At 47.1% G+C, this 13,558-nt stretch overlaps 1 protein-coding gene across 2 annotated transcripts in view; it reads left to right on the top strand.

The window, feature by feature from the left end:
- Positions 1 to 13,284, top strand: part of WASF2 (WASP family member 2) — a 58,576-nt gene extending 45,292 nt beyond the window's left edge. For both annotated transcript variants that reach the window (XM_016132001.2, XM_016132002.2), the window contains exons 4-9: positions 282 to 435; positions 2,543 to 2,660; positions 3,681 to 3,811; positions 5,992 to 6,144; positions 7,810 to 8,324; positions 9,278 to 13,284. In XM_016132001.2, the coding sequence (XP_015987487.1) occupies positions 282 to 435; positions 2,543 to 2,660; positions 3,681 to 3,811; positions 5,992 to 6,144; positions 7,810 to 8,324; positions 9,278 to 9,435 (1,229 nt within the window). In that variant the 3' untranslated portion in view covers positions 9,436 to 13,284. The remainder of the gene's footprint in view (positions 1 to 281; positions 436 to 2,542; positions 2,661 to 3,680; positions 3,812 to 5,991; positions 6,145 to 7,809; positions 8,325 to 9,277) is intronic.
- The last annotated feature ends 274 nt before the right edge of the window (positions 13,285 to 13,558 follow it).

Below are 13,558 nucleotides of genomic sequence, written 5' to 3'. Positions count from 1 at the left end.
GCTACCATAAAAGTACTTGGAAGATTTGTTCCTCCTAAGGAGAGGCCTGCTAGATCTGGCCACATAGTAAACCTTTGTGTTGCCTCATTTTGTTCAGTCGTGAAATGGCTGGGCTGCTGACAGCCTTGTGGGGCTTCCCCAGAGAGGGAAAAGGAAAAAAACCTGGCTGCAGACAGCCGCAGCCAAGAAATGTAGCAGCTGAGGCCTCTCCGACTGGTGTGACTCAGTGTTTGCTCAAATAACCTGTCGTCCATTTTCTAATGCCTTCCATCTTCTCTCAGTGTCACTACAAGGAATCAACACCCGAAAGGCCTTCAGAAGCTCTACCATTCAAGACCAGAAGCTTTTTGACAGAAACTCTCTCCCTGTACCTGTCTTAGAAACATACAACACCTGTGATACTCCTCCACCTCTCAACAATCTTACCCCATACAGGTAACCTGGCCAGATCCTTTTTTTGGCCTGTGGTTAACAATATTAGATTGTCTTTATTTAAAGATATTGTTTATGTTAGAGAATTGTATCCAAAAGCTTACTACCTACCCCAGAGTTGCTTGTGGAAGCAGAAGCTAACATTTTCCACATAAACAGTTGTCACCTGTTATTGTTTGCTTTCTGAAATTCATAGTAAATGTAATATATATTGAAAGTTTGCTATAGCATTGCATGCTACAGAGTTTAATTTGGTATAAGCCAGGTCCATCTTGGATTCCATCCAAGGAATTTAGTTGTTGTAGAACCAAAAGGACTCTGTTACAAGGCAGTCCTATAGCATGCATCCCAGGGGCAACATTCTAGCAAGGCTCCCACTTACTTGGAAACCACGAGATTACCAGATGTTTGGGCGTGTTAGTGGGGCCAGCCTTGTGGACTGGCTGCTCTGGGCCCTGGGGGTCCTGCTAAAGCTTAAAGAGTAACTGGCATTCTTCCAAATGAGTATTGTTCACTTTGTTTTAAACATCCTTTCAACATTCCCCTCTGAAACAGGACCTACACTGCTACAGCTGGACTTGAAAATGAAGGTAGCCTTATAGACAACTTTAAGCCCTTCCCCTCTAGTGAGCTGGTAGTGTTATCATCCTGCAAGTAACCACTGAGCAGGGGCAGAAAGTGAATATTTATCTTGCTTGCATCCACAAATATCTTTGGAACAGGTAAAAAGTAATTACAGATAGCTAGAGGCAGATATCTTCTATGAGACATGGGTATACTGCAAAGTAGAATTTGTGTGTATGTGAAATTCAAGGACACCAGCCTGATCCAGGGAGCCTGGAAGCTTCTCACACAGATATCAAGAAAGTACATGGCATCTATCCTGTGTTATTACCGTGTGAAATTATGTTTGTCCCTTGGCTTTCAAAGGAGTTAGCTAGCATAGCAGGACAAAGATTTGACTGCAGCCTCTATCATTTAGTTGAATTTAGGCAGAAGAGTTGTGATGCAGAAGGGAGTACACACCTGATAATATTGAACGGAATGTGGTATAGGGTTTGTGTGATAGGATAGGGTAAACATATTAAGACAAGTTTCTTCTTTAGCTAATGGTATTTTCCTTTTTAACATTCTCCTCTCAGTTATCTGAATTTGGCCTAACAGAAACGAGTGGAGGTACAGCTAACTTAAAAAAAGATTTAATATAAAAATCATTAGTGTTTAGTTTGGAAATACTTTGTGTGTGCTGTGATAGGATTAGTAGCCAGGGAATGGAGTTGCCTTTCCAATTCTTTTTAGTTTAGAATGGTGTTAAAATAGATGTACACCCCTAAACACACTTTCTGGAAAGTGAGAGAGACTTATACCAACGTGCGGGATTCCAACCAGGATCATTGAGTCTGGCAGATAACTCTTACATGACACTCAGTAACTCACTCTGTACCCGTTCACAGCCACTAAGGTAGTAATTAAATCATGGGTCATAAAACATCTGGCTATCTTCTCAGTGGGGCCCCCTTGTGGTTGGGGAAGAGGGCAGATGCTAAGCTATTCTAGAAGGAAGCAAGAAAGTGGAATGCTGTGGTTATTTGTTTTTATAGAGGATTAACAGCTGCACAATATATACATTCATGTGTATATATGTATACAGATATACAGGTGTGCACAGGTTTCAAGTAGGTGGGAAGCCACTAATGCTTCCTAGAGAGTCCAGGAGAATCCGTGCAGAGAAAGAGAACCAGTGGCAGAAACCCCCTCTGATACACCAGGATATCAAGATATCCGCAGGGAGATGTCTGTGGCCATGCAGATCATTAGAAATAATCAGGAATTATCCCTGATGCTATAGCCCATTCTTTGCCCTGACCATGCACATTTCTTTACCAGGAATTGAAAGTAAAGCTAAGGTTGTTAAAAAGCTAGCTAAATAAAAGAGGTGGCATTTAAGGGGCGTTGGAGCACTGGTATGGGAAAGGAAATATGCAATCAATTTGAATGACTTCTTGATTCCTGAATGTAAAAACTGCTAAATGGTAGGTGTTTGGAATATTGGATTTGGTTAGGAGTTCATCTATCTACTGACAGCTACTTGTCTTCATTTCTATCCCAGGGACGATGGGAAAGAGGCACTCAAATTCTACACAGACCCTTCATACTTCTTTGATCTTTGGAAGGAGCAGATGCTGCAGGACACCAAGGATATCATGAAAGAGAAGAGAAAGCATAGGGTGAGGGGAAAGGGGCCTCTGTTCTATACATCAGTAAGCACGATTGTGGAGGGGGGATAAAAAGGAAGCCAGTCTTATGTGAAGTAATCATTCCGAGTGGCTGCTTGCTTGGATGCCAGGTGAAACTCTTAAAAAAAATGTGTCCACTCCAAGCACAACCAAGATGAAAGTAGAAATCTCACCAAAAATGTGTATGTTCCCCCTAGCGCTATTAACAATTGAGTATATTCAGGCTGAGTTTTAGAAATTGACTTTTCTATCCACCATTTCTTTCTCTTGCAATTTGCACCTGACTCTGCTGGACACTTGAGCTAAGCTAGTCCCTTTCCTGCCAGTTTTGCAGCTCATTTCTCAGAGATCAGCACAAGCTTCTACAGTGTTTGATTTGCAACAGGAACAGTTTAACACCTTCACTACTGGTGGGGTGGGGTGGAGGCGAGGGCATAGGCCTAGTTTTGGGAGATGCTCCTCCTTCCTTAGACTCCCAGTGATGTGTGTAAGCATGTGACCTACCAGTTGCATCTTCACATGGCTGCCGGGAGGCCCAAGAGAGCGCCAAGGGCTAGTACAGCTGTCCAGGATGAAGAATTTTTCATTAGTTGTTTTGTTTTCTTTTTTAACTATGTCCTTATATCTACCCCAGATATCTACAGCTGTCATTATTTCAAGTCTCTCTTGACTGACCTATGTGGCAGAGCAAATAACAAATAGCTTTTACTAACTTCGTAACCATTAGAGCTGCTCAAAAACATAAATGAGTTACCCAAAGAGGTAGTAGGTTTCTAATTGCTAGAGATATTCGAATGTAGAATTGAGTGAATGTGTTTGAGTCCAGAATTATGGTTTGGATTAGGGGACCTCTAGGTCACTCCAAACCCAGTAACTCTGTAAATGCTGTAGTTACTGTATGTTGTCTAGGCAGTTCCACTCTCGAGTGTACATCCATGAAGGTGGATGGAATTTTGATGAAAAACTTTGGAAAATGTTTTACAAAGAATTTTCTGTTTCTTTTCATTATAGAAAGAAAAGAAAGATAATCCAAATCGAGGGAATGTAAACCCACGTAAAATCAAGACACGTAAGGAAGAGTGGGAGAAAATGAAGATGGGACAAGAATTTGTGGAATCCAAAGAAAAGCTGGGACCTTCTGGGTAGGTGATGGTTTTATACTCTGAGGATCGTTCTTTGAAGGGACTGGGGCTTGGGGGCAACAGTCTGACAGCTCTGGTGTGACACCTTTAACAGCCCCTGAAGTCTAGCCGTATGACTTAGATCAATACCACTGTTAATCAGCTGCTTAAAAGTCCAGCATATGGTGATTAAAACTTGCTAAATAAATCAAGACTCAGCAGTTTAAAAGAGGTGACCAAAGTGTTCTGGAAAAGAACACCCATGGCTTCCAGCGCCCTTGCTCTGACAGACACTGGTACATGGCAAGGCCTCAAAGGAAAAATTGCAAAATTAAGAAGAGTGGTTTTGGGAGCCCTTTGCCTCCAGAGCTTCAATTTGAAGGTTGTGCCTAAGAGCTGGATGTTTCACAGGAGTGGGAGGGCAAGGCAGAGAATTGAGCACATCACCAAAGCAACTTTTCAGTCAGTTTTTGCCAGTCTCAGGAGAGAGGCTGGCCAAGGGACTGAAAGCAGACCTCAGAGACAGTGTGGGAAAGGTCACTCAGCCAGTATTGAGGCTATATATCTCCACTGAGAAATAGTAGATGTCAATCTGACCCCATTTCCCAATACCAAATCACACTAGAGGTTTAAAAGGGAAAGTGTGTGTGGGGGGGGGGGAGGTTGTTTTAAAGCTTGATTTGATGCTTCTCCTGGTGTCCAACCTATGTGACATTCAAAGCCAAGTCACCATGACTGCTAGGCATGAATGTTGCCCTGGTTTTCCCCCTAAATTCATTGCATCCTGGCTGACAGAGAGCCATGCTAGCCCATGTTGGGTGTCTAGGAATGATAAAAGGAAAGAGTTGAGTTTTACAAATAACTCTACCATGAAAATCTTGACTTTTAAAAATCTTGACACTTCTGACACTGTTCTTCCTGGATTAAGAGATTTGTTTTAAAGAGTGACGAAGATGGTGAGAAAGAAAACGAACTTTTCCCTCCACAGGGAAATCAGCCCTGAGGGTACCTCCATTACCTTCACCTCAGTAAAAGGGCCATTTTATTTCATGGTCCCATCCTGTTCAGACAGGCCCTTGTCATAGGTTCAGTGACTCTAAGGCTAAGAGCTTGCATGTTCAGGATATGCCAATTATTTTAGGTTTGTTTTTTGAGGTGTTGTGTGTGGTTTTTGTTTTGGTGGAATGGGGGTAGTAAAAATGAGGATTTTGCCTCCCATTTTTCTGTTGACCAGGAGGTTTGTGGTTGGGCTGCATGGCTGGTCTACCTGGACATGCTTGTTGGGAAACCTATAAGAGCTGTGCCAAGCCTATAGGACTCCAGGCCTTGGGGATTTTCCATATCAGAGCATCATTTAATTCAGTTAGTTTCCTCCAACTCTGTTTTCCCGGGGGTCTATTTTAGATACATTCTTTAGAACCCAGTAATGGTGGAAAGAAGCAGGGGAAGGGGGATGGAGGGGCGGTAAAGCAGAACAGGCCACTTCTTGCTAGCTGCCGCTTGATATATTTGGGCTTATTTGGAGGTGGTTTGTTGTTTGCCCAGAGCATATTGCTCTGAGGAGCAGATTTTCATCCAAGACACAGTGCTCTGGGGGGCAGGTTTTCATGAAGCAAGCCCTAGCACCATACTTTAATTGGCAGCTCATTTTCTTTGATAAGAGACCCGGCAGAGAGACCACATCTCACTACCACACAGCACCTTGCATTTGTCCTCAGCTTGGTTTTGCAATCAAATGCCTCCTTGGCCTTATGAGCACTCCAGAGGCTTGCTGACCTCAAAATCAGGTTGTGTGCCAGTCACGTGTTTGCAGCTCACTAGCCTTGGGGCTTGGCTTTGCCCTTTGCCACAAGACAGACTGGGATTTGGGTATAGGCTGCTCCTAACACTTGGGAGAGAATTTAAAAGAACTGCTGGGTTTGACAAGGCCAACACTGAGAAAGGAACAGCATGGTTTTGATAATCTGGGTTGAATTCCATTTCTGCAAACAATCCAGCAGAAACACCTGGGAGATAGTAAACAATAGAATATTTAGTCCTAAAATAAAGTTTTGGTATAGCAGAAACTATATGGGGAATATACTTGCTTTTTCTCCTTAATAGCTTTTGTATCAAATGCATTTTTGTGGGCTCTTTTAAGAAAGCAAGAGAGTGCCACTCGGACTTTGTAAATGACAGTTTTTGCATGGGTTCATTATCAGGTATCCATCTACCTCAGTGTACCAGAATGGCAGCATTGGCTCTGTTGAAAACATGGATGCGGGCAACTATCCACCACCACCACAGTCAGACTCCATTTCTCCACCTTCTCCTTTCTCTGAGGACAGCTTGCCGCCTCCACCAGCAGAATTCAGGTAGACAGTGATACCTCTTCCATCTACCCAACTACAAAATAAGAGTTCCAGATGCAGACTGAGACCACTAAAATAACTTCAGGCAAATCTGTCTAGATAATAGAAATAATTAACATTTATCAGGTGTTTGTAAAGTTCTAGGTATTATGCCAAACAGTATATATGTTACTTTGTTTCTATATGAGTTCTCTTGAGAAAGGTACCCATTTTATAATGAGTAAATGGCGAGACACAGAGAGGTCAATGAATTTACCTAAGGTCACAGAGCTAGTAAGAGGCAAGAGTCCAACCCGATTGGACTCTGTTCTTTACTACTAGCTATACCTGAAAAGAGAGAAGTCTTATCTCTCGTATTTTATTTAGCTATAACTCAGCATGAATTGAAGTAGTATAACCTGTCCATAAAATATTTATCAGATACTTAGTCTAGTTATCTAGGAACCTAGTAGTCACCTTTCTCTCCTATTGCTTCTGGTTCATTTCAGATTGGATAGAATCTCCAGAAAGAATGAAACAAAGGGGAAAAAAAGATGAAATTCAGAACCTGTCCATTTTGATATGTGTCAGTGTCCCTGGTAGAGGTGTATAGGGAAAGAGTTACCAAGTAATGGCAGACAGGGGCTCTGATGAGTGTTCGGATTTCCGTGTTTCTCCACAGTTGCTATTCCCTTCCTGATACCTGGTCCACTTTTCTCCTTGGACACTGTTCGGTCAGAGATTGTACATGTTGAGAACTCCTCAAATGGAGACTGAAGCAGTGCTTAAGCTCCGCTTTCCTCAGCCCTGTTCTTCTTAGCTTTTGAAGCCTCTATTTCCAAATCTCCTTCTGCCTCCCATATCACTTCCTGTTGATTGTCCTGTCAGATGTAGCTGAGGCTTAAAGGTCTGTGGAAAATTCCAAGATGGATGCTTTTCTAAGGAGTAGCTAGCTATTAGTGCAGGGCAGATACAAAGGTGGAAAAAAGAAGCCCTTCGGCCTCACATGTGGCCTGAGACTTTGCAGCTGCAGCCGAGCATACCTGACCCAGGAGAGGTGCACCTTGACCCTCTCTCAACTCAGGTCAAGTTGGCTGGCACATTCATTTCCTGTTTCTGTTGACCCTCAGACCCTGCAGTCTCTTTCAACTGAAGGTGCCTTCACCTAAATCTGTACCCCGCTCAGGCTTGGTTAGCTTGGCTTGGGTTTCCTGCCCTCGCAAGATCTGGTGAATGTTAATAGCCTGAGGAACAGAACCTGGTGGGCGAGTGGTGTTTGAATTTTTATTCCAGTTCTTTCTTGCATGCCTTCTTGGTCCTGGCTGCAACTTTAAACTGACCGTTCCTGTTAGAGAAAAGTTCAGGAGGGTGCCTTCCTTTGAAGAGCCGAAAGGTTTGAGGGGTACCTAAGAGATGATCTTGGCTGTCCCTGACCCAATAGAGGAATCCCAGGTTCACTTGTTTCAGGTAGTTTTTCTCAATTTCTGCTTACACTCCTCGGCTGATGAGGAAGCTCATTATCTTACAAGGCTGCCCATTTCATTCTCAACCATTCCCAGATTTTTCTTTCTATTTGAGTCAAAATGAAATGATATAGTCAACCAAAATGAACCTAGGCTTAGAGATTAACTATGGGTGGATGTTTGCATGCTGAAAGTGATGATGGGTCTTTTTTCTTTGTCCTTTTAGCTACCCAGCTGACAACAACCAAAGGGGGTCTGGTTTAGCTGGATTCAAAAGACCCAGTGTGGTCAGCCCAAGCCATCCACCACCAGCTCCTCCTTTGGGCTCTCCACCGGGTCCCAAACCTGGCTTTGCTCCACCACCTGCCCCTCCACCTCCACCTCCAATGATAGGCGTCCCACCCCCACCCCCACCTGGAGGATTTGGATCCCCAGCGACCCCACCACCACCTTCACCCCCTTCTTTTCCACCTCATCCCGATTTTGCTGCCCCTCCACCTCCTCCCCCACCACCAGCAGCTGACTACCCAACTCTGCCACCACCTCCCCTGTCCCAACCAGCAGGAGGAGCACCGCCTCCTCCTCCCCCGCCCCCTCCTCCAGGGTCCCCTCCTCTCCCGTGTAGTGGTATAGATGGCCAGCCTGCCGCACCACCGCCACTTTCCGATATGCCCAAGTCCAAGTCCTCCTTGCCTCCTGTGAGCGATGCCCGCAGCGACTTGCTTTCAGCCATCCGTCAAGGTAAGTCCCAGTGGTGGGTCCGGGATCACGAAACCCTGTCTTTCTGCAGCTGGGATGAGTGGAGGGTGGGTATGGGGTTTTGTGCCCTTTCTGAGAAATAGCTTTCACTGGGTGGAAGAGATTGGGACCTCAGTGCTCACATCAACCTGAGGAAAGACTTCACCCCAAAAATATGGAGATTTAGATTTCTTTCCACCCTGGTTTCAAGTAAAGCATTCTTAACCTGGGATCTTTGAACTCCTTGAAAATTTATGCTTTGTGTGTGTGTGTGTCCATTTTGTGTCCTAGAGAAAAACAAGAATCACTGTACTTCCTCAAGTGGACTCAGTCACTCCTTGTCCTCCATCTTTTTGCCTTTCATGTCCTTCCTTCCTATTCTCTCCCTTTCTGACTACTTCCTCCTCCCCTTTTTCTCCTATCTCCTTCCTCTTGTCTCCTTGCTTTCTTCCTACCTTCCTCCCCTCCCTCATCATCATCTCGCCCTTATGGGGCATTATCTTTCTGTCAGAGGCTGGGTCTGGTCCCAAGGAACTAGAGTGGTTTCTTCTGTTTGTGATTCTCAAGGAGCTGAAGGATTGTCTAGGGGAGATAACCTAGGGCAGCTGAGCTCTGTCATAACCGATGAATTGGGTGGTCGGTATGCCTACTGGATGGACTGTGGAGGCCAGTCCCCACTGAGAGCCTCGTGAAAAGTGCTATCGTCACCAGCCTAAGAGCTAGAAACTGTGGAATGGCAGGCTTCCTTTCAGACATACGTACAGCACCAGGGCCACCATTTCATAAACCTTCATCTTTATTTTTTTCTTTCCCTCTTTGTTTTCCCAGAGGATCCTTCTTTTTTTGCTGTCCTTTCCCATATTCTTCCTACCAGTGGCCATTTCCCCTTCCTCAGTCCTGGACGGATTCTGAGACTGACTTACCTTTTTAACCCTTCTCTCTCTCTTTCCCACCAGGCTTTCAGCTGCGCAGGGTTGAGGAGCAGCAGGAGCAAGAGAAGCGGGATGTCGTGGGCAATGATGTGGCCACCATCTTGTCACGTCGCATTGCTGTTGAGTACAGCGACTCAGAAGATGACTCTTCTGAGTTTGATGAGGACGACTGGTCGGATTAACTCTTACTGCTGCCCACCTTTTTTCTTTCCTTCCTATCTGCCTTCTTTGATGCCTACCCCAACTGGTCCCATGGGGGAAAAAAGGGAGGAAAAAAAGAATTTCAAGGGGCCAAAGCCTTCCCTGAAGCAACCAAAGATATATCCCAGTGCTTCCTCCAAATCAACACGTATTTCCCAACTCCCATTGGTTGTGAGGCGTCAGGGGCCCCTGAGGGTCAGGATTTGAGACAGAGATGTTCCCTCTTCCCCCACCGCATATCGAAGAGAGGGGAATACCCCGAAGCTGATCCCTTTGTTTGGGTTTAAATTGGAGTTGGTACCTTCCCCTAGGAGCCATTTTCAACTGTGGTCTCTTCCCAAAATCCTTGCCCTCAGGTACTTCGAATAATGCCAGCCACCTTCTGTTCCTAAAGCCTGTGTGGACACAGCCTGCCTCTTTTCCATGCACTGAGAGCGGAGCAGGCCACGTGCCCCAGCAGCCAGACTGCTGCACCCTTCTGCCCTGATCAGTGGGGTGAGGCTGCCTTTTGCTAAGTCCTTTTTGTGTCTGGATGCTCTTTATTCTAGGAGCCATCAAGCCCCTAAAGAAGGTCTCAGTCCCTCTGCCCAGATATGATGCCTTTCTGAGGGCTAAGATGATTACCTTCCTCCCAGGCTCCCTCTCCTGAGTGATGTTCCGTTGTCCCTTCAATGCCCCTGCCTCACCACCAGGTGCCTCTAGGCACCACAGCCCATTTCTAACCTCTAATATCCATGACCAAACTAGCCCTGACACATGGGAATCTGGGCCGCTACTGGCTGTCAGGAGCCAAGCTTAGAGACTTGGAACTATAGGAATAGAAGAACAGTGGGGCCCTTTGGGTTCTACCCTCTTAGTGATGCTGAAGTCTAGAAATAGGAAGTGACTTGTTCAAGGTCACACAGTTGGATGGTGACAGAGCTAGAGCCCAGAGTTCCTTATTCCAAGTCACCTGTGCTTTCTGGGACCAAATAGTGGGCACCTGCTGGAGCCTGGGCAGAGCAGTCTTGGCTCTGTGCTGCTACAGACCTCACCATAGGTGGGGTCCCAGCAGGAAGGCTCAGGGCCTGTGCCAGGCCTGTCAGTGCTGCTCAGACCCTTACAGCCTCTCTTGTAATTCTTTGCTTCCCCTTTGCTATCACCAGCCAACCACATGGCCCTGGGAGCTGCCCTTCTGGGGGATCAGAGGTAGTGAGAGAAGGAAGGGGGTGGGCAGCTTTGACAGGTGCTGTTTTCAATTCCTCGGCAACTCCTCCCCCTTTTATTTCCCTAATTTTAGCATAGGTTCCGCCAACTGTAGAAACTTCAGTCCCTCAGGCTGGCAACCACGGCAGGTAGCTGCCTGGGGGGGCCTGGCAACCATGAGGGCTGAAAAGCAGAGGGTCTCTGGGTCTTGTTTCCAGCTCCCCTCCTCACTGCACATGGTGATGATCCCTCCCTCACTTACCCCTTTTCCCAAAGCTAATACACAGGTGCTATTATTCAGAAAAAAAACTGGTCAGCTTTGGCCAGCAATGAGGTTTCTTCTCTTCTGCCCTAACTATTGTATATCCTCTTATGCTGAAACCGGCTTCTCTTGGCTTCTCCTGCGTTCAGAGCCCTGAAACAAAGAGAAACAGGATCTGTCTCTACCCAGCACAGCAAATGGTTGTAGTAATTGCCAAAGCCCTCATAAACCCCTCCGGCTTGAGGAGAGTATGTAATCATAGGTACCGCCGCTGTGCCCTGGCTGAATACTCCCCCTCTGCCTTCTTTCCTTGAACTCAGGCAGGGACTGAGCCTGTAGGAGCCAGCATGCCCTCCTGCTGGGGCTGCTCTGGAGCGTGCCTTCCTCCCTCTCCCCAGGTCATGTGTCTCTGGCACAAGGCCGGCACCTGGCTCTAGTGCGGAGCATACCGGGCCATGTGTGCCCCCGCATCGCTTTCCACCTTGCACTTTGGAAGCTGAAGGTGCATTCTGTAAAACCCTAAAATGGCCATTGAAGGTGCCCCCAGCTGCAGCCCACAGTGGCTGGAGAGGCAGGCAGAGGGCAGTGGTTCTCCCAAATAGGAGTCCTGGGGCCTTGCCAGGCCAGGGTTTGGGCCTAATGGCTTTGACTAAATTACCCTCACCCCGCTCTTTTCCGGAAAAAGAGGGAGCTATTGCCGCTCACTATCATTCTGCTCTGACCTTGAAGGGGGCGGTGTTGGCCTGGCTTCTAGACTGGACAGAGTCCACTGTGGAAAGGGCTAGGGGCAGGAGGGGGTGGGGAGGGGCACTGCCTACGGAAGGTAGGATTAGATCATTAGCTCAGTGACCTCCTAGGGTTTCGATGTGCTGTGTTCTCATCCTACAGCTGGTTTGGTAATGATCTGCAAGTCCCGGAGAGCAACAGCACAGCTCTGCCTGACGCTCTCATTAAAATCTATGCAGCCAAGCTCGGCGCTTTGTAGCAGCCGGCCTTGCGAAGCTTCCTCAGCTGGGTGGGGGTGGGGGAGGGACCCAGTCAGCCGAGAGGCCCTCTGGGCTCTACTTATGCATATGTGCACCCAAAAAAATGCTTCTTTAAATCCAGAGCCCTCTAAGATGATAAAGGGCCCTATGCAGGTAATCATGTGTCTTTGGAATCCTAGAATTGTAGAATGCAAAGTTTAATAATTATTTAAGCTGGGCCAAGGCTGGTAAGAGTATGGAACAATGGCCTATGAAGACTCTTAAGCACTGAAGCCAAGGAGCCACCTCCGTTCCTGGACTGCTCAGCCCAGGGGACCTGTCCCCATTCCTGTGGCCCAGGGGCCTGGCTTTTCAGTAGGCAGAGTCAGAAGAGACTGGTGGCTTTGCCCAGGTTGTGAGATGAGTACATTCCAAAGGAGCAGCCTTGGGGAGAGGGCAGGCTCCTGACCCCTTGGAGGCTCAGAGCAGCCAGCTCAAGCTCTAGCTCGCCTCCGGAAGCTTGAACGCCCTCAGAAACGACCCTGGCCAATGTCACCGCAAAGCCGAGGCGGTGTTGTCAGGGCTAATGTGAAATCTCTTCCCGTGGCGCCAAACCTCCGGCTCTGCAGCGCCAGCTTGGACAGATTGAGGTCTCTGTGGCTTTGGTGACCCTGCTTAAGCATTCCCACCATGTCCCAGCTCTGCTCTCAGCCTGCCTCCCACTGCAGCCCCCCTTACCTGACCTCAGGGCCTGGGGATGGGGGCAGTGCCCCAAGGCCGGGGCTTTTGCTCAGGAGATGTATCAGGCCTCCTAGGGGCATCAGGCTTTGAGCTCTACTGGGATCCAGCTGACCCTGGGGACCAGGTGTTTCCCAGGGATGTGTCTCGTTCTGTGCCTCAGTGAGGGCTAGGGAACAATGTTGTTGTTGTATTAACTCTACTCAGTTGACTCACTTGAGAAACTAACCAATTTTTACTTTCTGTCTAGAATGATGAACATGTAGGAAAGTGAGCTGTAAAGCTCCCAAAGTGCCTTTCTCTCTCTGATATAAACATATTTATAAGGACCTATTCCAGTGGACTCTTACGTGTATTTGCCACATCAAGATTCTGAAAATGGGTCTCTTTTCCCCGAGGACGGGAAAGGGGCTGCAGTTGGAGATCTGAGCAGTGGGGTTAAGCCAGACCCCTAAAGTGACCCTTTCTCTTGGCCCTCCTCCTCTCAGGTCCTCAGAAAGATGTCCAGTTTTTTAGAGCCCTGTGGCCCCAAGCCTGGTCTCATTTGCTTTCCTGCCAGGCTGTGTGTACCACATTAGCTCCCTAGTGACCTGAAGTTTCCATGTAACTATGTATAGATGCGAATACAGAAATGCCAACATTTTAAGTAATTTGATAAAGTCTTTGTAGCCACTCAGCCACTTCTGGTATGTATGTATGTGTGTTTTTAATGGGAGAAGTGGTTAGAAGGGGGCAACATTGAGAGCCACAGGTGGTGGCCAGAGCTCTGGAGGGAGGTCCAGTGTGGGTGGGCTCAGATGGCAGGAGGCCTCTGGGTGTGGATAGTGCACCCTTGTGTGGGAGTTGGGGATGAAGACCAGAAACCATTTTGGTTTAGGAGGGAACCCAAGTTGGGGGACCTAGAAGCACAGATCCTCAGGCTCCCCTCAGCCAGTTGTGGAGAATGTGCTGGGA

The sequence above is a fragment of the Rousettus aegyptiacus genome, unplaced genomic scaffold, assembly GCF_014176215.1.
Source record: "Rousettus aegyptiacus isolate mRouAeg1 unplaced genomic scaffold, mRouAeg1.p scaffold_m13_p_1, whole genome shotgun sequence".
Taxonomy (NCBI): Eukaryota; Metazoa; Chordata; class Mammalia; order Chiroptera; family Pteropodidae; genus Rousettus; species Rousettus aegyptiacus.
This window is presented reverse-complemented; position numbering and strand designations above follow the sequence as displayed.